This window comes from Fistularia commersonii, chromosome 6 (genome assembly GCF_037954325.1).
Source record: "Fistularia commersonii isolate RoL2024-O1a breed Wild chromosome 6, RoL_Fcom_v1.0, whole genome shotgun sequence".
NCBI classification, from domain to species: domain Eukaryota; kingdom Metazoa; phylum Chordata; class Actinopteri; order Syngnathiformes; family Fistulariidae; genus Fistularia; species Fistularia commersonii.
This window is the reverse complement of record NC_141289.1, coordinates 14509632-14533291: the sequence shown is the minus strand read 5'-3', so window position 1 is coordinate 14533291 and position 23660 is coordinate 14509632. Positions and strand designations below refer to the sequence as shown.

The 23660-nt window shown below is 41.1% G+C and overlaps 1 protein-coding gene across 3 annotated transcripts in view; it reads left to right on the top strand.

Moving 5' to 3' along the window:
* Positions 1–6446: 6446 nt before the first annotated feature.
* Positions 6447–23660, top strand: part of ncam2a (neural cell adhesion molecule 2a) — a 299628-nt gene continuing 282414 nt past the window's right edge. For all 3 annotated transcript variants that reach the window (XM_086148311.1, XM_086148310.1, XM_086148312.1), the window contains exon 1: positions 6447–6660. In XM_086148311.1, coding sequence (XP_086004437.1) covers positions 6612–6660 — 49 coding nt within the window. In that variant the 5' untranslated portion in view covers positions 6447–6611. The remainder of the gene's footprint in view (positions 6661–23660) is intronic.

Here is a 23660-nt window from a genome sequence, read left to right as displayed (position 1 = left end):
CTCCCTGGTAAGGTCTATTCAACGGCGCTTGAGAAGAAGGTCCGCCAGGTAGTTGAACTTTGGTTCCAGGAGAAGCAGTGTGTTTTTTGTGCGGGTCATGGAACATTGGATCAGCTCTATACCTTCAACAGGGACCTTGAGGGGGCATGGGAGTTTGCCCAATCAGTCTGCATGTGTTTTGTGGATCTGGAGAAGGCATTCGACGGCATCCTGTGGACAATCTTGTGGGGAGTGCTCAAGGAGTATGGGCCAAACCCCATCATACGGGCTGTCTGGTCCCTGATTGACCAGTGTCGGAACTTGGCCCGCATTGCCTGTTGTAAGTCAGACCTATTTTCGTTGAGAGATAACTCTGCCAGGGCTTCCCTTTGTCACCGATTCTATTCATAACTTTTATGGACAGAATTTCTCAGCACAGCCAGGATGTCGAGGGGATCTGGTTGGTGGCCGAAGGATTGATTCTCTGCCTTTCTCAGATGATGTGGGTCTGTTTGCTTCGTCCGGCCATGATCTCCAGCTCTCACTGGAACGGTTTGCAGCTGTGTGAGGCGTGTCCAGGATGCGTGAGGCATCCTGGGCGTGTGAAGCGGCCAGGATGAGGATCAGCATCTCCAAATCCGAGACCATGGTACTCAACCGGATATGGGTGGAGTGCCCACCTTGGGTTGGGGAAGTGGTCCTGCTCCAAGTGGAGGAGGTCAAGTGTCTCAGGGTCTGGTCCACAAGTGAGGGAAGGATGGAGCGGGAGGTCCAAAGGCGGATCCGTGCGGCGTCTGCAGTGATGCGGACTTTGTACCGCATCTGTCTGTAATGGTGAAGAGGGTGCTGAGCCAAAAATCGAAGCTCTCAATTTTCCGGTCTATCTATATTCCCACCCTCGCCTATGGTCACAAGCTGTGGGTGGTGACCAAAAGAATGAGACCACGGATACAAGCGGCTGAAATCAGTTTCCTCTGCAGGGTGGCCGGACTCTCCCTTAGAGATAGGGTGAGAAGTTCAATCATCCGGGAGGAGCTCGGAGTAAAGCCGCTGCTCCTCCGCAGAGAGAGGAGTCAGATGAGGTAACTTGGGCATCTGGTCAGGATGCCTCCTGGACACCTCCTGGGGGAGGTATTCCGGGAACGTCCATCTTGGAGAAGACTACGGGTAAGACCAGGACATGCTGGGGAGACTATCTCTCCAGGCTGGCTTGGGAACGCCTTGGGGTCTCCTTAGAGGAGCTGGACCATGTGGCAAGAAGAGGGGGGTCAGGGCCTCATTGTTCCAGCTGTTGCCCCCGCAACCCGACTCCAGAGAAACGGGAAAGTTGGATGATGGATATCCTTTTAGGACAGGGATGTCATCAGTGAACACAATTCAGGCAGCTAATGTGCTTAATCTCAGCTGCATATAATGAGACAAACTATCAAGGAAAATAATTACAGACTTGTTATTGCATTATTACAGACTTGTTTTGAGTATTCATTTACGTTTTTTGCCTGTTTAATTCTCATGTATGAATTTCCATTTCCCACCAAGATTGGCTTATACTGTGAAAATAAAGACAAGTTCTGAGGATCTGTATATATTTTTTTTTCAAGTAGGTGTAGGGTTTTGGATGAAAACTCAACAGAATGGTTGATGCGTGTCAGCTGTTAGTAAACAGTTTTAAGAGGCTTAGAAAGGAAAAAAAAAGAAACAAACCATTGTGTTTCTTGCTGAGTAATCACATTAAAATGGCCCTCCAGCCATAACTGTGTTTTTCTAATTACAGTTGATAATTCAAGTGCCACTATGTAGAATAATGCATGCATGAAAGTTAAAAAATTCTCTGAGCTCACTTGAAATCTTTGATATTAAGGGGCAAGGCCAGAAGGGCAGGATTTGTCACGTCAAATTATTGTTTAATCAAAACAATAGATATCTGTGAAGGTTCTCAATTATCCAGATCATGGTCAATTGTCAAATCTTATCCTGGCAAATTACCTTATTTTCTGTACCTGACACTAAGTGCTGTTGGCATTCTAATATTTGACAACAATTATAACAATATTAAGAATTTAAAAGTTATATCAAAAATACATGGTTATGTATTTTTGAAAAAAACAAACAAACTGAAAAGCAAACCAATAAAAAAAGCAATTGCCATGAAAAATACTTTAGAATAAGTTGGAGATTTGACAGTGTGTGTGTGTGGCCTGGTTTGGATAAATAAAGAGGTTATATTTCTAAACCCACTTTCAGGATCATAGAGGCTGATCAAATGTTAAAAATTAAACAAAAACACCCTATGTATACATTCATGACTAGTTTAAAATTTCATTCAATCTGTGACGTTTGCAGAGGCCACACATGCAGTTTGAAAACTGCATGTCAACAATAACAAAACCTTTTGACCGTAATAAAAATTGATGGTTTATTGATGGATTGTTGAATACATTAAATCTATCCAGGTATAGCTTTAAGGTATTAGTAGTGTATTACATTAGGAATTGTAAATTTATCCAGTTCCCATAACAGGTATGATTTTCTGGACCCAACTGGAGCACAATATCTGCAGGATCTTTCTTTTATTGGTTGACGTTCCAGACAGGAGTAGAGAAGGGATGTAATCTAAACAGGAAAGGAGTGAGTTACCGAGCGAGACAAAAATGATTAAACAGATGATGCAGGTGAGCCACCGACTGAGGGGATTGAAACCAAGAGATCAGTGAGGGGAAACAGCGGAAAGTCTTGCATCACGGGAAACAAGGAACGAAGCGATGACATAAACAATAACACGGATGAGATTGACAGCGATGACTGTGATAATCTGGTACCTTGGTGAGTCTGAGACTTGCGTCTACGTTCTGATCCCAATTGCTGTAATCAGTTTCAGGTGTGTGCAATCAGGTGATTGAGCGCAGGTGTCGAGTGGGCAAGGAGAACCCAGCAGTGGACAAGGACCCCGGGGCCTCATTTATCAACTCTGAATTTGTATGTACGTTTCCGCCCAAAGTATGGGATTTATCAACTTGTATTTGAGTATAGGAACATTTGAAATTGTATTTATTGTCCGGAATGGAATTTATCAACACAGATTACTTACAAGTGTGCGTGCTGCCTGATGTCCGCAGAAAAATTTCAGTCGTGTGAAAGAATTCGGAACCTGTTCTACGCGCGGTTGATAAATGAGGCCCTTGGTCTTGGCTGTAGAATTCACAGTCTGTGACAGCATCAGTTTGTCTTCACAAAGCAATCTGATATATTTATGTATTTTTAAATATAAGAGTTTTCATAATATTTTATCTCTTTTCTTTTATGCGGTTTGAATGTGAAAGTGCTGGATAATGTAATTTAAAGAATAGTTTGATAATGTGTAAGTGGTCCCATAAAAATGTACCCACAATGTTTAACTGGCTCCACATTAATGATAAAATCTGCATTCTTTTATGACTGATAAAAGATCTCTTTAACACTGAAGTAAACTTTTGATATTTTTAGTAGACTTTGCAAACACAATATCCATACTTTTTATTCAGCCTCCTGGACTCATGTTTTCAGGCTACATAATTTCAGAATTTACTGAAAGATGTAAGTGTGTCAGACAGAAAGGAAGGGAAGCATCAAGAAAGTTTCATCCACCTTGTAATGGCAGAATTATTTTTTGTAAACTATCAGCTGTTTTGTAATGATTAATAGCACCTTTGAATTGTCTGTTTGGTGCTCAGGGATCTTCCTACTTTTATGTTTTCATAATCAATGCGTTCTGGTGTAGAGGCTCTTGCCAAAATGTAGTTTTGAAAATAGAATGATAATAAAACTTTATCCCCATCATCAAGAAAATAAGTAAGCCTGTGGCTTAGACTTTAGACTAAATTTATTTACACACAGTCTAAAAAAATGGAGGACTGAGGTGTTACAATTGGAAGTCACACTTGCAAACTCAGAATATTGAGTGCTCTTTACTTTGATTTGGCTCAAACTGAAAATGCAAGTGGCTTCTGCTTTATGGTGCTGGATGACATGTCAAGTTGTTAAGGATTTACAGAGAACTAAACACTGCATTATTTATGCATGTTACACAAAAGCATTATGGAATGTCACAGCTACAGGCTTTGAACACTTAGTGTTCTGCCACCACTGCATTAAGATTAAACCCAAATTGACAATGCAACTAGTTGTCCGCTTTATAGTGCCGGATTACATATCAAGTTGCTTTGGATTTATAAAGGCCTAAACAATGCATTATCTGTGCAAGTTACTCCAGTGAGAGGCCCACTCTTCAATGGTGCTATTTAACTTGGTTGCTAAGGCAACTGGCTCACATGGCTGACAGTGTCGAAGATGGAGGGATCACTAACACTCTTCAAAAAAGACCACAAGTTCCCCCAATTGGTGCAATATGTATTAGTTCCTTTCACAAAAGAAACGGCAATATGCATTACTTTGCAAGATTGGGGCGGCAGGGCAACACAGGTGACATTTGCATCGTGACAGAGCTCTGAAATAACCCCGGGGGAACTCTGACTGCAGCAATTAATCATTTTGAGTCAGATGATACTGTTTGTGAAAGAAATGTAAAATACACATATTCATTAGTTACTGTGCTCGTACTGAGTTTTTAAGCATCAGACCAGGCTGTTGGCAGGCCATACCTCCCCCTTGCCTCAAGATGCTTCATATTACTGTGGTGGTTTCTCTTTTAGAGATATGCTTCAGTAAAAACAAGTCCTCCTCTCTTAGTAATTGATGTTTTGGGATCTATCATGTCATTCACAGACCAAGCCATTTCTCCCGGTGACAGTGGCACATTTTGGGTTTTCATCCTTAGATCACCAGCTCCTGTTTTATAGACTTTCACAATTATACATTGTTGCCATTGTCATTAAAACAATAAATGACAATAAAGTCCTTGTTTTATTTCTTGTCTAAAATATTGTGTAAAACTTGTCAGAGATGTCCAGAATTATCAGTATAGTATTTATGACATATGTTCATCCATGTAAATACTTCTTGCTACACTCTAAATGCATTTCATCACATTTAATTTTAATTTGCATATTGCATTCAAAGTTCTAGGCGCTGCTGTCAAAACAACACAAAAACAGCATTAAGAACACAAACATCCGTTTGGTGTTTTGGTTAAATTAAACTGTTTACATCTGTGTCATCAGTTTTGTTGCTGCGGAGAAGCCATATTATTATGAATTTTTTACACACCATGTTGGGAAATTAGGGCACCCTGGATTTATGAACAGCATGGGTTATCTCAAACCCTGTGAGATCACACATGAAGGAAGATAGATGAGAAACTGAAAAGTACGAGACCTTCATGCTCGAGTAATAAGGTGCCATGACCCACATTGCCGCACTGGACACAGACACATGTCAGAGGGGCTCCATGGTTGTAAGTCCCCAAAGCCGCATGACAGACTGATGCAACAAAGGTAACTGCTGCAGATAGTGGAAAGTCGCAGACTGCCGAACAGCTATGTGGAGTTGAGTTGTGTGCTCATAGAATTTCAGCGCAGTGCTATTTGTGTCGAACATTTTAGAAAATACGAAGCCTGCATATCCCATGAAGTACGGCTGAATGGATCATCGTGTCAAGCTATGCTTCACAAAATGTTCCCAGTAGATTAAATGCATTTCAATTGATGCAGTTACCAATTCACGTTTTATGCAGCTGCATTATGACAGGATTTTACAAGATAAAATAAAAAGTTTCTCAATTTTTTCCATAGCTCAAAGTGTGATTTTCACAAATAGAAATTTAATACAGGTTCTTCGGATGTCTTAGAAATTGTATCGTGCAAGTCTTAGAAATCGTAAGGTGCAGGTGCTCTGCGGCCTGTGAACTCATTGAAGATTTTAATTGTCTCAAAAGCTTTCCTTCGACACTCACCAAAATGCCAACCACCCCACTGTAAAACATTGTAAATGTCTTCCTACCCTTTAACAGGTGTGTGTGCATAAGAAACCATGTCACGTAGAATTGTTTTACCCTTGTGCAAAGACTTTCCATGATTTGAGGAAAGGTTACATTTTGCCACTCACTGACAGTTGCTTCATCAATCTACATTGGTTCGAAACTTTAACGTGACAATTTAAATAAGGACTTTGGTCATTTTAAGATCACACAGTGGTTGAACTGTCACTTGGGATATGAGATCCTTCATAGGGGAACTGAGCATGGTCTGTCACTGTAAAAGTCCTGTTTATGAACAAAAACATATAACTAAGATAAAGATTGTCGTCAAATACAGATACTTTGTGACATTTCCTTTTTTCTTCAAAAAATCTGTTTATTTATTTTACCTCCAAAACAAAGTACAGACGTTGAGTGAAGCAGGTTTGGCTTGACGTCTCACATGTTTCCCCCTCTTTTTTTTTTTTTTTTTTCCCAGAGAGACTGGAGAGAAGTGATGCTTCGGGGGGGCTTTCGCGCAGAGCAGGCGCAGTGAACGAGCAGCAGCGGGGACGCGCGTATAGGAAGGAAGGGAAAGGAAGGAGCTGGAGCAGATCAATCGCCAGCAGAGCCACAGTCGGTAGATGTACGGAGCCGAATTAGTGCGTCGCCCTTGTCGTTTTTTTTATTTTTCACGGCAGCTTTTAAGCGGCGTCCGGAGGCGCGAAACCTGCCCGAAACGATGCTGAAACTCCTGCTTCTCCTCGAGGTGATCGTCCTCGGCAGCCAAGGTAGGTGCTGGAAAACCTTGGTGCTTCGTCACTTTGTGGATAAGTTGAGCGCTTTCACATCGTGATCTGCAGAAACGAGCAGCTGGGGTGAGAGAGCGCGGGGGGGGGGGGGGCGAGCGAGGCAGGAATGAGGGCTGGATTGTTTAACTGGACGATATTTTGTAGTTGAAGCACGTCTTGCAGGGGCCAGAATCCTTGCTTACTGAAGAGGGGGATTATGATGGGATCCTTTTTACGGATGGTTTCGCTGTTTAGACGTGTATTCTTCTCGCCTGCAAAACTATCCGTCGTTTCCAATGTTTCGTGCGCTCTGTGTTATTTTGCATCCAACTTAGTGTGACACGGTACACGCAAAGAATTTCAATTCCATGCCCTGCAACATGGGCCGCCGCCTGTCCTGCTTTCTCAAGCCGCTCTAATTTTATCTCCCCCCCCCCCCCCTTTTTTTTTTACAAAGAAACATTTCTGCAATGTGCAAGGAATCGTTTTGGTATTTTGTGTATCCCCGAGCGTGGAAAAGAAAGGTGTTCACGGAGGGAGTCAGTAGTCTCAAATCCTTTTGCAAAAGTTTGCATGGATGTTGCTTTTGCGTTGCACCGTCAACGAGGCTCCGTGAACACCTGAGGCGAGGGGATAGTGACTGTCCATGAGTGGGCGCACACCGATGGACGGGAAAGGAAACAACGATGATACCTTTTAGTAACTGTACAGTGAGAGCTTCTGTTTTGTATCATCGTTTGAGAATTTTTGGCTTGTAAAGCAGGTCAACAACCCCCACACGCAAACTGTCTATCTTTTTTTTCTCTTGATTATCTTATTCCATAATCCAATGGCTTCAAGCGGTAAAATAGATACAGTTAAACATATCAAGCCTCTATTTTAATTATGTATTTTGGGGAGAAAAAAAAAAGTTAACTTCCATCCAGTGGAAGATGAGCTGTATTATTTCCCTCGGTGTTAATTTCCCAAGTGTGAAAAGCTCCAGCAAAAGCCGAAGTAGATTTTTTTTTTTTTTTTTTTTTTTCTCGGCGTAAACACTGGGTTCCTGGCGCACAACGGCAGGTGGGGGTAGAGCGCTGCAAAGTGATGCCAATAGGAAAGCCTCACGCCACTGGACATTAGAGAGGGTTGCATCTCCTTCAGACTCCTGCATGAGGTTCATCACATCGGACTTTGGGCCCCAAAGCGGTGCTTTGGATGTGGTCCTAGATCTAAACAACTAACCAGTCATGCATTTAGTTTATTTTTTTAGATGCAACTTAACAAAATTGTTTTTTTTTTTTTTTTTTGTTAATAGCCTGTCCCTCTTATACCGCTTGATCTCATGATTCTGACATGTACTAAGGAATGTGGTACAAGTCAGAATCATGAACCAATGTTCCACTGTAACAATCAGGACTTAACTGCATGGCAACAGGAACTTCCTTATTTTGTTACGTGCGACATGTAGACCGTATCAGCGCTACCATTATATAGATTTCTTGCACACCTGAGGAAAATAGAGCCTACAGAGGAGTCAGATTCCCGACAATTTCAAAGGGCTTGACTTTATTGGCAGTTAATATTTCCAGGCTTCAATCAATAGTCCGTTAGAAACTCCTGTTATGATGGAAAGGAAGAGGGGTGCGGTGATGCATTGTTTTCATTTTAGTCCCTCTGAGGTAAAACAAAGACCTACAGGCTTCTGTTCACAAACCATAACTCTGGAATATGCTGGGGTAGGAAATTGCTTTGTAAATTTCCCTTTGTTGCACTAGTATTACATCAGCTTGCCAGTCAATTTTGAGTATTGTGATACTTTTCATGTTTCAACTATTTCTGAAAACAATAAGACAAAAAAACATAAAGAAAAAGCAATGAATCATTTTTTTTTTTTCCTTTTACCTGGATATATGACAGAATTCAAGGAGGTGCCCATGCCTTCCACCAAAATGACTCCCCTTTTATTCTGTGTTCTGTCCCCATCGGGCTCCTAAAGGCAAACATTTGCTTTTGAAGTCCCAGCTTACAGTCAGCTCTGTGCTTGAGTATGCATCCTTGAAGGTTTATGTATTTGGCTTTTCCAGTGCTTTGTGCAATGACTTATATGCTTGCTTGGGCTCTGCCCAGGACCCAGTGATACAATGTTAAGTGGTGTAATTAAGATATTTCACTGTATCTCTGGGGGGGATGTCAGTGGCTTCGGTTTTAAAAGATTTATACCTCTGTGCTTAAGTGTCTCTCATTGCACCATGAGCATGAGCTTAAGCATGAATTTGAGGTTTTCTTACATCCTATAGCGCGCGGGCACACACATTACACACTCAGCCTTAAACTAAACATCTGAATTAGACAAATTACTGGGTAAATATCTATGAGGGTCTTAGAGACTTCTTCTTGTCAGCAGTTGATCAGCATTTCTATTCGATATTTTATCTTATGTTACCCATTTTTATTAAATTTTTGTCTTTTTTATACCTTTGAAGATGGAAAATTTGTAAATTCTGGCTAATTAGAGACCGTCAAACACAACATGTGGTTATTGTTTTTGCAGGCATTAAAATCCTCAAGTACCAAACCCCACAGGAAACCAAATTAATTTCTTACACACAGAATTCACATTTGTAGCAGTAGTTGATTTTAAAGAACCGTCAACATCTTGGTTCACTGTGTAGTGTGATGTTATCTATTGAATAAAGCCTTGTTGTGGGAAAATGTCTATCCTGGCTTCAAGTTTGCCATCAAGGCAGGGCAGTCGGTGTTGGTCGAAATGACTTTATCTGTGTGTCTTCCGAAAATTGTACTACGACCACAGATACAAAATAGAATCATGGAAATATGTTTATTCGAAAGCGCCCACTACTGTGGACCTGCAAGATGAAATTGATTGTATTTTTGATTAAAAGACTTTGCCGGAGAGTGCATGTATAGGGACCTGGTGTATATATGAAAATAGAGCCCCCTCGAGGCTGCCGCACATGAGAAATCAATTTAAGGAACGACTGGAGTCAGCATGGCTCTGAATTGTACAAAGGGCAATCTTGGTGTTATGGATATGCTATTTATTTGCCTGCAAGGTTTTGATTTCTCATGTGTGCCCTTTAGCGCTCAGTCCTCTAAAGTTCAGGCCTTAGCATCAAATTTGTATACTGCATAAAAGGCAGGGGTAAAGTGATCCATTCTAAACACCTGAATCCAGCCGAAAAGCACTGACAAGCCTCTGTGGTGAAGGGGTGTTGTCGTCTCACTGGGAATGAAATACCCCGAAAAAAAGTCTGAAAGGAAATGAGCCGTCGCTTTGAGATACGCTGTTTCTATCCAAAGTCTACCGGCATGTGTTCCAGTATTTTCAGTGTATTTCCGAACCTAAAGGCTGTAAAACTATTAAATTATTAAAGAGAAGGCTCTGTGACTGAAACATTACTCAAATGTCTGGTTTCAGCACTTCCATACAGCTGTTTGGGGAAAAAAAAATGTATGATTTGTCCATATATAAGTTTCTTAGCAGGAAAGTTTAGAGGTCAACCTCAGTGCAGTGCCTTGAGAAAAGTAAGTGGCTTGCCGTTAGGGGAGTTTGTAAAGCACCGTGTACAGGCTGCACAGTAACAGGATTAGAATCAGGGATTAAGAGACCTGTGTAGCAAATACTGATTTGGTGAGGCATTGTCTTACAATGACACATTTTTGGCTTTCAAATGACTTCAATGGCAGAGACACTGAGAGGAGGATGATGCTTCAGTAGGTGAGCGTTTGGCATATTTTGAAGAGACGTTGGATGTTTAAGATGCTCAGAGAAAAAAAACAGTTCAATAATGCCCTCTGCCAACCTCAGGCTATTTTCTCTCAAATTACCCCTTATTATCATGGAAGTGACTGTTTTCCTCAGGGAGTCTTTAGCAATCAGATGCCAAAACAATGTAGATACAAGCAATCAGGTTTTCTCGTTGGAAGATTTTTTTTGCATCACTCATTATATTCTATTTTTTAATTCTAAGAGAAGAGAAGATTGTGAAAGGTGGAGTGAGCAAGCAGCTGATTTACATAGAAGAGTGGAAGAGATAATGTTCAAAATTCATTCAATTACTTCTCATTAAATTGCATTGCCAGAGATTGAATCAAACTCTATGGAGTCATACTGTGCCAAAATTAATAAAATGTAATTGAATCCTGTCGAGATGGAATCAAATTAAGCGGGGATGACATGATTGGAGGAGGCAGCTGTTACGTGTTGCCATGTGCTCGTCTGGGTTTGTCTACGATTTTACATCAGTTCAGCGTTGGCCAAGCAGGAGACCCTTTGGCGCCTTGTTTTGCATGTCCTGCCAGTCTAAATGCTCGTCTAAGTAGCAGGCTAATAGGCAGAGCCAGGATGCCAGGGTGACAACAAAATCAGTGGGAGCAATCAGTAACCGACAGATGGATGAAGTAAAGCTGCTGCACTGTCCCTCTCCTGTTGCTCACTTTATGTCTGTGTAGCATCTACACTGAGCTGCACACATCATCTTTTGCTCCTCCAAAGAGCATCATCTCAAAGGACACAGCACTGTTGGTCTGGAGCTCATTCCTGCTTTTTGGCACCTGCAGGCATGATTAAATGAAGAACAGAGGGATCAGAGAAATGGCAGAAGAGCTTCAGTCTCTCCAGTTTCTGCTGCACTTTTTGCGTGACCCATTTTGGCCATATTAATAACTTTACTAAAGTAGCCAGTTTTCTGCAGGTACTGGTGACATAATACATGCGACACAAAACTTGACTATTTCTCGTAATTTAATTATAACTTGAAATGTCACAAAACAGACATCACTTCTTTATTATTGTTGTTTCCCTGAAAACAGACCACCTACCAATATTACTATTACCACTAAGTATATCCATATGATGATGATGATGATAATAATATGAGAAATCATTAAAAAATAGAATTGGTCAGGGATTGTAATGGGGCATTTTAAGATAATAGATCTGTTCTCTGCCACCTTGATAGTTGCGGGGGTCCATGTAATTATATGTTTAATGATGTGTATGATTACAGTGAAGACGATGACATGAAAATTGATCACATCATGTACAATAGCTTCACATATGGATTTATATTTCTGCTGTAACCGTAGCGTGCCTTACATGGAGATTTAGTTAATGGAAATAACAGCAAGATGATCATCAAGATTGACAATTTTCAATTGCCAATCTGACTGGGGCAAAAAAAAATGTGTGTGTGTGTATATATATATATATATATATATAATTAAAAGAGCATACACACATGTACACGTGTGTGTGTGTGTGTGTGTTTAAAGGCATCTGAATAGATTGATTGGATCACAGTTTCTTGGTCACTGATAACATACCCCAACCCTTTTGACCATTCAGTTTTTCCCAAAGGGTGCGTCGCATCCTCTTTCCTATTATCCAATTAGGTCTAACAATCCACATCACAGATACAACTGCCATGTCCACCTGTTTGTTTGCAAATTGATACCAAAAAATTAGACATTAAATACAAAACAAAACAAACAAAAAAAACAGTTAGAGAAGGCATTGGATGGGTCACAATGTATTGCATTTTTTTGTCAGTGTTCATCAAAGTATTGAATGACCATTGTTAGATAAGGGTTCAATTTTCCTCCATGTTTTTTTGGCGAAGAGATACTGTGGTAGCTCAAGGTACTTACACATCGCGGTCATTTAAATTAATGTATAAAACTCAGTCATACTTTACTTACAGTGACAACTTGTAAAGCTTGTTGTTATTTCTTTGTGATGGTAATTAGTGTGTGTGTGTGTGTGTGTGTGTGTGTGTGTGTGTGTGTGTGTGTGTGTGTGTGTGTGTTACAGACACACTCATTAATTGTAGTGAACAGTGTATCTTCGCAGCCCTGTCATTACCCTTTAGTAATGACAAGACAGTTGTATTGCTCCATCAGCTTTTTATTTTAAACACCAGGAATGCAGAGCAACGGCCAAAGCCCATTGAACTGGCAGGCTACCTTGCTCACAGTCTCATTACAATACATGCCTCATTAACATATATCCCCTCTTAGCCAATTACACCCCGAAGGCCTAGAGACAATTTCAAATGTGTGCGTGCGTGCATGCGTGCGTGCGTGCGTGCGTGCGTGCGTATACCTGTATATAAATATATTATGACGAAAAGACAGGAGGCAGAGTGAGAGTTCGCAGAGTTGAAGATGCAAAGGTTCTCTTTGGGAGTGACCAGGATGGATAGGATCAGGAATGAGTCTATCAGTTGAAAAGCACATGTAATATGTTTTGGAGAGAAGGTCAGAGAAGACAGACTGAGATGGTTGGGTCATGTACAGAGGAGGGATAGTGAATATATTGGTAGACGGATGCTGGAATTGGAGCTGCCAGGCAGGAGGTCTCGAGGAAGACCAAAGAGAAGATTTATGGATGTAATGAGAGATGATATGAAGTTAGTTGGTGTGAGAGAAGAGTATGCAGAGAACAGGGTTAGATGGAGAGGGTTGATTTGCTGTGGCGACCCCCTGGAGGGAGAAGCCAAAAGGAGAAGAAGTAGAGATTCTCTCTCTCTCTCTCTCTTTCTGTATATATCTATATCTACAAGCATACCTACATACCTACATTAATTAGACCTATCCTCTGTTTCTCTATGTGCCCTCCCTGCAATCATGACAGACCTGTGAAATTGAAACCAGGGGAGTGGGAGGACATCATTACATACGTTAATGTCAACTTCAAGAAAGCCTGAAAGGAAAATCGCTTCAACCTAAAAAAAAGTGATTTCATGTCTCTTTCCATTTTATCAAAGCCACATATATGGCCTGCTGCTCCCAACATTTTGTCTAGAAAAGTTTTGTTTCAACTTCTCACAATGTAAAATATGGCAATATTTTACAATGACAATGTTTGACAATTATGAAAGATCAGAAATTATATTATAAGGGAGGTGAAGTGACACATTTTCATTCAAGAACCTCCAAAGAGACTTTGCCCAGGAATAGTAATGCTTTTGAGTCATCCTTGCCTGTAGTCTATCATGAAGGGGGGCTCTTTCTCTTTGTACTCATTAAAAAATCAGTACTTTATGCAGGTGAAGTAGATGGACAGATACCAAACCACAAGATATTTGGACTGAATACAATAACCTAAGTGCCAGGCATTGGACCTGCATGACAGGTTAATGGACAACCTAATGTGATAATGTGAACACATCAGTGAAACCTAATCAAGATGCACATTCTATTGACAGCTCTGGAAGACAATTTTCTACTCCTGGCTGGTGGATAAACGTCTTTTGTCCATTTGGTATCACTGTGGTCCAACCACCTTTGTCCCAGTGACTGAGAACATGACTAACTTTACTTGCTCGGTAGAAGACTAATTACAGACTTGTCTTGGGACATAGCGAACAACATAATGTATTTATCCAGGTTTTGTCATTACTGTGAGAAAAAGTTGGGCTTGTGAACTGTTGAGGACAATAAAATATAGGTAGGCTGTCCTTTAAAAAAAAAAAACATGCCATCCAAGAGATGTACTATAGCATAAAGTACGATTGATTAAGTAACATGAACATAACACATTTTATACACATTTATTTACATTTTATACACATTTATTTAATACTTTTTTTACTTACTTTTTTTTACTTACTTTTTTTTTATATGCAACTCCTGCAGGCACTTGGAAAAGAATTTCTTTAACCCCTGCTCCACTCACTTATTTAGTTGCATGCTTCTTATAAGTTTCTCAGCACCCCTATGTAATTTAAAGTTCTGTTTTGTTTTTATTTTTAAGAGCTTTATTCTGATTTTTTTCTTTTTTACTGTTAACGGTTGTTAATTGAGTTTGTATTTCTTTTAATTGAATCCTTGTTTTTTTGATGTGGCTGAAGACACCACTCCTGTGAGCCATAGCTTTGCTGTTTCATAGTAGCTATAGAGCTCAAGATGTCAATGAAATGAAATCTGATAGGAACAGAAAACAACCTGAAAATGCAGAGGATCTGAGAGGTAAAAAAAGAGGGGGGAGTTATGATTTCATTTTTTGTAAATTGTGCCTGGTTGTGAGCAGCAAGATGCTTGTTGAAATGTATCTTTAGTAAGAAAAGTTAGCAGCATACTCAAGTTTTCAACAGCTTTTAAAGTTATTCTGCTAACACTTCCACTGATATCTGCCTGTTTGATGTAACTTTTTGCTTTCATAAAAAATGCCTCCTCTCCCTGATTATCTTCAAGGACCTTGAGACCAATGCACTCTTCTCATACTGTCCTTGCTGTTTTTTTTTTTTTTTTTGGCTATATTCTCTGCCGTATGCTGCTGTTTTCCCCCTCGTCTCATTCCATCCATTGGTAAACAATGCAAGCCTTTAGGGCTGTCTTTTTTGCTGATTAATTCAGCCAAATTGTGATTGATGGACTCTCAAAGCAATAGTGTGTGGTCCAGTGGCTGACCCACCAAAGGAGATCACCCCCCGCTGCCAATCTCACCTACTAGTTTATAATTTCGTTGTGAACAAAGGTAAGAGAGGACTCTGTACTGTTGAGGACATGTCCTGATTTGTTGCCCACCACCACTGAACATGTGAAACACTGCTTTGAGATGACTTCAGAGTGTCCCTACAGGATTGGCTTTGCCACATATGGAAATGATGCAGAGACCATCATGAAAAGAGATCTGCTGTCTCTGATTTCTAGCCCGATGCCCAATGTAATTTTTTTTTTTATTTTTCCTGATGGCTGTACTTGATGAGCGCAACTGAGACACAGATGAGAGAGAAAGACGGTGGTTAAGAAGAGGAGGGAGAATGCTTGAGATGTGGTCGCAGTGCAGCAGGAGGGCTTGCAGGGTGGCCGAACAGTCTGCTCTCATGATTACCACTCGATGTCAGATAATCTTCAAACGGAATCTCCAAATGCAGTCTGGGCCAGCTTATTTTTGTGTTGATGTCTCCTCATTTGAGTTTTTACTTTGGCCCCCTTTCATTCCCTTTTTCATGTTACTCCCTCTGTTCTGTGGTCCTCCCACACTACAGTCTCATCACCAGTGGCTGCTAGAGGAAGATTGTCCGCTCTCCTCTACGTGGGATGCTTTTCAACGAGCTCGCTTGCCTAATTCTGTTTGGTCAGGAAACTAATGATGTTTGTTGTTCTGATGCTCAATATAGTTATTTCCGACATATAGAATTTATGTTGCTCAAGTTTCATCTGCACAACAGTGGCTCTGAATTTGGAGGGATTGCATATTCGGGGTTGTTCCATCAAGTGTGCTATTGTATGTCAAAGTTCTTATGTTTCTCTTGCAAGCACACACAAGGTACGCTGTAGCAAAGTGTAGGCATGTTTTTAATTACTCTCCATATCTGTAATTCCTTGTTGATTTATTCCAAGCGTGTGCACTTTGGGACTATTGCCTTCCCGCCCACCTTCCGGATATTTCCCAAGGATGTAAGCCTCCATGGGAATACACAAAGGGATTTTTCAGTAATTAAAAAACCTGTTTTATCTCTACATAGATCAGATGGTGTACTGGTATACTGATTTGCTGGCACTTTAGGTGAAACTATTTGCATGTATTATGTTAGTCCAATACTTCATCCCTTTGAAAGTACTTGGTCCCAAATGACACCCTCTGCTATGGATATTTTTTTTGGCTCTAAGTGTCAACTTTTATTTTCCTGATGTCTGTACATGCATGGAAATGTAGACTTTCATGCAATAGAGTGCACTTGCTTTCTGACTAGAGCCTGCTTCTGTGTGTGCAGATTCAAAGGTAGTTAAAGAGTGAGGGGGGAAAAACAAATGAGAATGATGTGCAGGAAAACTGCCAGCGTCGGGTATCCTTTCATGTGAATGTACATACGCTCCCAGGCTTCAGTCTTAAGATAGCCTTGTGATCTGTTGAATTAAGACTTTCTTTGTTGTTGGTTCCTTTTCAGAAAGACTAAATATGGGTGATAGACTCAAAAATCAAACGTAAAAGGAAGGTTTTCCTTGCGACATGCAAGTATTTCATTTGTTTTGTGTGTCTCATGTTTGTTATCCACCATTATTCTCTTGTTAGCAGCAATTTCTTAACATGGCCTTTGGACTGTCATTCTCAGTAAGAGAAGCAGATTAGATTTCTCTGACTATCCTATGCTGTAGGAATACACTCTATTTCAGCAATTTAAACCCTGTATATGGCTCCCAGGACCAAGATTACTTTTATTTTACACTGCTTTTCATCCATTCTGTTGAGTCTGGAGTAGGTGACCAAAGAAATGATAGATTGTCTCGGCACTTGAGGCGAGAGCTGGAGATGTGGAGAAATATTACAGTGCATCTCCTGTCAATAAGCAACAAGCCGCTTTGCTAGAAGCAGCAAAGGGGATGCTGTACAGGCTGTGGCAGCACGCTCCCCAAGGAGGCAGTCTGAGCCACAAATTAATAGAGCGCTCCCACATGATCGGGGGTTTCATTTGGAGCCGTCACGCTACATAAAGTCCCACAGAAATGAGGAGTTCACTAAGGTACCCCTCTACTTCCCCAAGAGTCCCCACATAACCTGTGTGATTATACACCTTGGCCCAATGCGTCCACCTTTGCAACTCCCTCCCCTAAACGTAGACTTGTACATTTTGGTTATTGCCACGACTTATCGGCTCTCCTCTTGGCATTTTGATGTATCATTGATCCAGTGTTGGACCTTTTTGTTTTAAAGTTTAATTTCATCTCACAATCTCGTTTCATTATGGTTTTCTCAATTTGAATTGAAAAAGGAATATTTCTACATCTTTTTTCTTTTCTCATAAAGGCTCAATTGATAACCGTGTGAAATCCTAGCTGACAAATGTGGAGTGCTTTGCCCCTGAGGCAAGCTTTACTCATTATCTGTGCAATGACAAAGATTAGATGCAGCAACCGACTCACACAACCCTGTCCCTCAGAGCAATGATTAACTTGGTGATTAATCATTCAAATCACTGGACACAGTATTTAGCTCAAAGTTTACCAAAGATCTATATGCTTGTGGTGTTGCTGAATAATCATACATGTTTTCAAAATATAACCAAGTGAGCTTTTTTTTTTTCCAATTGCCATTTTTTTTTTTTTATAACTGTTCAACCCAGTTTCATGATTAAATCATGATTCCAGAGGTTTTCATCCAAGATTTTATAATCTTTTACATTCTGTATTTTGGGTTCGCACATACATATCCATCCAGCTCACACCGCTTTGAAATTCTAAAGCATGTTCACTCACGGTATTTTTTGCATCACATTTTGGATTCCAATTAAGTTCCAGTTGACCCAAGTACACTTTTGGTATGCCTTTGGAATATCCATTGAACTGAGTTTTTTCATAGGGAAATAATGAAATGCATGCAGTGGAGCTTGCTATTTTCCAGGGGATCCCAAGCTTCTACTGACTTCCTTGATTTGCCATTATGCAATTGACGGAAAGATGACAGACCTATTGGACTCAAGTGTTGATTGGAATTGGTGTGTGGAAAAAAAACCCAAAAACATCAAACCACTAATTTAGTTCAAGAGCATCTCTGCTGGTACTCAGCCAAAAAAAAAACAAAAACAAAAACTGGGGAGGGTTGAGGTGTTCACTGTTCGATAAATGGCATGATTTTTTTTGCAAGTACCTGGCCCAGATGCAAGAACACCCTGGGGGTAAGGCGTTTTCAGGGGTTTATTTCCAAAGACATGAATGGATGACCGTGCCTGACGCAGGTTGTTTCTGGGGTTGTGGGAGTATCAGTAACTTGCAAGGTAAGGCAAGATGTAGATTTCTGGACTCTGGAATAAGGAAATGTGAGATGTCGAATTCTGGACTCAGGAATGAACCAGAGATAATGGCTCTTATTGTGGAGATGACGGCCCACCAGGAGGGGCTGCCTGAGCTCCAGGAGAATGAGCCGGTAGCCACTGTAGGTTAATGCTCTCCCTGTGGGGCTGCTAACAGGCTCCTCTTATCCTCAGTCTGATGAGGCTTGAGGGTCTACAGGTGTGCACTGCACCCCATCTGAAATCCATCCTCCTGCAGGGCTGCTGAACAATCAGGCTCTCTGGTGAAGAACTGAGAGGTGAAAGGAACTGCACACAGACTCCTCGCCTCGGATCCCAACAATATATGTGGAACCACGGGGGAGTTCACAACAAGATTACTATCGCTCATCCCAATCCGTTTTCCATACATAGCATTATGAAGCCCAGGTATTGTTATTTTGATTTGATCTTTTTTCTGTAAATTAAGAGAAAACATACCAAATAATTTGTTCAAACTGTAAACTCACTGAAAATATTTTATTTCATAATTAGCATAGTTGCTATCATTATTATTACTGCTATCAATTGAAAGTAATTCTATTGCCAATAGTGATATTGCCAATTCCATTCTTGAACCTTTTGATAAGTAACAAAGAGGACCATTCTTTAATCTGAAGGTGCATTCTGGGGCACCCTCTATACAAAATTATTTTAACTTTTTTTTTTTCACTCTTGTTCTCCCCTGCAGTCTTAGTATTATTAATACTAATTGCAGGTGCTCAACTATCTCAGCCTGAGGTGTTGTAAGGAACTCCTGGGGTTGAAAAGAGTGTCTTTTCGGACAAAAACGATGTCAATGTCATGATTGCCTCGCGTCTTGGTAAACTGGGTGGATGGAATGGATTGGGAAAATGGAAGTCAAATCACCTGCTGTCTTGGAATTTTTTTTTATCTTCTGCTTCTCTCTGCCTTTTGAGTGAATGCAAATGGGTTAAAAGTTATGCACATGCATGTTTGTTATCAAGCTGTCTTCAGTTGGCAACACTGAGAAACAGCCCTTCCTTACTTTGTGGTGCAGCGCCCCATGTGAACTTACCAGCCTATCAAATTAGCATGTTCCCTCAGAGCAGTCCTGCTTCCAAATGTTTCCTTTTGACCTTGTAGCCTTATTTAGCAACTTCTCAGAAGGACCTCTTTTTTTCCGAAGAAGTGTTTAGAGATCAGACAAGCTACTTTCAGATGAAGTGATATTGGTATTTGGCCACAAATCGTACATTTGTATATAATTGTACATACATTTGCAGCCTGTCCTTATAATATATTGTAGCAATAGACTGCACATCTTCTATATCAGATCTGTTGGTGCTGAAGAGGAATTCAAGGAGAACCTATCTTGGGAAAAAGTACAAAATGCAATATACAACTGCAGAAAAGAACACTTCCACAACACATGATGTGGCAGGGTGATGTATTAGTGTATGATGGGATAACTTTTCTGCTGTACTGAGTTCAGAATGAACTGGAATAGCCTATTGAAAATATTTACAAGAGTGGGGACCCTGAAAATGGAGCCTGTAATTAAAAATAGGATGCAGATGCCCACTTCTGCATTTTTTACAGAATGTCATTTGCACATAGTTGCAATCTTTCCCTATATCACCTATAGATTAGGTTTTTGAAGAAACATCACCCTGTTATAAAGGGACATTTTACCCAGAATTAAACGAATTCCAAACTTTTTTCCTCAATTGAGATTTTTGGCTAGTTGATGAGGGGAACATATTGTAGTTTTGGGTTGTGGAGGATTTTTGTTTTTTTTCCAATTTAAATTTGTTGATTAACGCTGGGGTAATTTAACTACATAGATAAAAACAACAACAACCTTAAAGCTAATTGATTAGCAAAGCTTTGCTGAAGTGTTGCCTGTAAGACAGCTTGAGTGGGTGACACATATCTAATTCCCGCTGCTCAGCTCGACACCTGGATAAGTATGATTTCAATGTTCCCTCTAATTTTGCATGTGTCTGAGCAAACACACAAACTCCTTGAGCGGTCCCTTGGACCACTGTGAGCAACATCAAACGTGCGCACTGCGGTCACGCCAATATCACATCTATCCAAGTTATATGGTTTATTAAAAGAGTCAAATTACAGCAGTAATTTTCATTAGATTGCTTCTAGTGAAGTAATATAGTCCACTTACAATGAAAGACCAAAATTTTGTTCATGACTTTCATAGTATGTTAACAGAGTAAATATTTATTTTAACTATGGCTTAACTGCCAACTGAACCGAGCCACCTATAATGACTAATTTTGAAAACACACTTAGCATTTTTATTATAAAACTCTGACTTGTATTATATGAGAATGAGTTTGTTTGTCAGTGTGTGAAGTGCCTACTGTGGTCTGGGAGAGAGTCCTGCTCCTCCAACTCTGTCTGTAAAATATACAATTGCACAGTTTTTATTAGCATTTCAACTACTCATAGCATTAATGATTATTATCCATAACAAATGACAATTCTTAATAAATGACACTATAATAAGGACAAAGCTGATTAAGAACTTACATTTCACCTAATTTTTCCATCTGTCCATCTCATGTTTCCAAAAGTTGTACACTTTGAACAGGTTCATGGCCCCGTCTGCTTCTAGCTTTGACTTTATGCACATCAGCTGGTCCAAATGTGCCACTTCAAGACAATTTGTGGATGCTGTTTTGATATGATTCATTAAACCAAACCTCTTTCACAATCTGCACAAGCACAGTTTTAAGGTTGACGTTATTTTCTTCCCTGAATTTAATATACATGACCTAGCATTTTGTGCACTGTTATATCTGTGCTGTCATCTATCAGGGTATTCCAAGGTGCATTTTTAACACTGCACATTGTCTCATTGATTGAATTCACAAATTCAAAGGCATAATTTTTGCTTCGCCAGCTTTCTGGTACACTCACATACTTTGCCATGTGGTCGTGAATTTGTTGAACTTAAACAATGAATACACAATGAATATTGTCAATTGCAACTTTAACTTGCTCGGGGTTAGATTTTTTATGAGTGACAGCTCCTTCCTCTTCTCTCGGTCTTTGGTGCTCGCTCCCAATAACGCACCGACCCCCGTTCCCATCTTGCATCTTCGTATAATTGAAGTCGCGTTCAAATGACTTTTGTGCTGAATGTGACGGTAGTCCAGCTTCCAGTCTGTCCACACTTTTCCCTCTGAAAACTCGCTAGCTACTTTTGCTTTGCAACATGTTTTGCAGGGCACACCTTTCTCACTCGAAAAATAAAAAATCCCACCCAGTTTCACCATCTTTTCTTCAATTTGTACATTCTCTGACAGCCATTCCATCCTAAAAGAACCACATTTATCTTTTTGCTTTGGCTTGGTGAGTGGATCTACCTCTGCCCGTTCATTTTGCCATCATTGTGAAGGGTTACCGCTAGCAGCACTGAGCATCATGCGAGGCAGCTATCTTACCCGTTTGCAGCAACTAGCAAACAGCGGAGTAGAGGTCAGAAAGCCGGAGCTGGTGCATGTGGTCTACAGTTGTCTTACTGTTGTCCAGTGGGAGCAAAATGTATTGATTTGATGAGAACCCATGGGACTATAGCTACAAAGAGCGACGGAGAGTACAGGCATTCTACAGCAATTTGAGGATTGAACTTTCACCGCCGTTCTCCGGGGAGGAAAAACAAAGTTACCCCTGCTGAGCCAGGCAATGCGAAGTAGTGGTGAAGGCTCTAGTCAGAGGCACCGACAATAACTTTGACCGTGAGTTGGCGAGGATTCTACCAACACATCGCACAAAAGCGACTTTTCTTCTATGGGATAGCTCGGCAGCGGTCATCCAGGCGGATTATGATCAGGTAAAGGAGAAATTGTGAGAGGCTTTTGGACAAAAGTGTTTCCTTGACCAGTTCAGAACAAACCTCTCTGCCTGTCCCCAGAGAAAGCCTAGAAGTGTATGCCGCCAAAATAAGCAATCTTGTAGAAGCATTCCCTGGCTATGGTGAAATGGCACCGAAAGAGGAGAAATTTCACAGGCTTCTGCCTGGACTAGAATGGGCTCTAACAAATAAATGTCAAGAGCAGGGAGCGACTGATTTGGGGGAGGCTCTGACCATCGCCGAGCAATGTGAGATGGCCAGAGAGGCCTTAAAGATGGACTATGTCATCAGCCAAGTAATCCTGCATTCCACTAGAAGTGGGACAAGATATTGAACGGAGATAAGTTGTGCGGAGGTATGGACCAACGAGTTGCGCATATGAGACAAATGAGGATGGATATTGAAGCTGGATCCTTTCAACTGGGTTATAAAGCTCAAGGACCGGCAACGACATGTGCTCACGTCGTCCGTGAGACCCTGGAGCTGGTGTAGTAACTACCACCCAGGTGGAGGACTCCTTTACCAAGTTTGTGACTCTATATGCTCTACCTTACCAGACAGCCTCCACAGTAGCACAGTGTTTGTTTGAGGATTATGTGCTGGTGCATGGCATTCCGGAAGTGATCCACAGTGATCAGGCCGGCAGTTTGAAGCTGAGATTGTGCAAATACTGTGTCAGCTTCGTGGAATTAAGAAAACGTCATTACATCTCCATAATCCTAAATCAGACGGAATGGCGGTACGTTTTAATCGCACCGTCATTGACCAGCCAGCTAAATTGTGGCTTGCCTGCAGTGGCGAGTTGGACAGTTCTCTGATACTTTGGCTTTCATGTACAACACCTCTGTTTATAACTGCACCAACTACACTTCATAATTTCTAACTCACCGATAGGAGGCTCGTGTTCCGGTGGATGTGTGAGTACCATCTCAGCTGGTGCATTTGGATTTATCCCTGCCTCATGCTAACTTTGTGGTTTCCATGGGGGCTGGAATGGAGACTGTTTGCTGGCGTGAGACAGGGTGTCGCTGAAGCTCACGACAAGCAAAAACCGTACCATGATGGGGCGGCCCGCAACCAAGCATATGCAGGAGGGGTCCTGATATGGCTGCAGGCTCTCCAGGTAACCTACCAGCTTCCCCAGGTCATGCTCCCTCTTTGCTCGACGTGGGGCTGCCGGAGGGGGACTAGGGGGCCAGGGAGTTGCTAGCTGCGGATGATTCAGGCTGTTCAGGTTTCAGGCCGGGGAGCCACAACAAACTTTTTCGCTGGCTGGGAGACCACCAGTTCACTGGGAGGACTGTGTCATATCTGGTTAGTTTGTAAAAAAATAAAAAAGAAAAAGAAAAAAAGGGAAAAGAGAGTGCTGCTGGGGGGTCAAG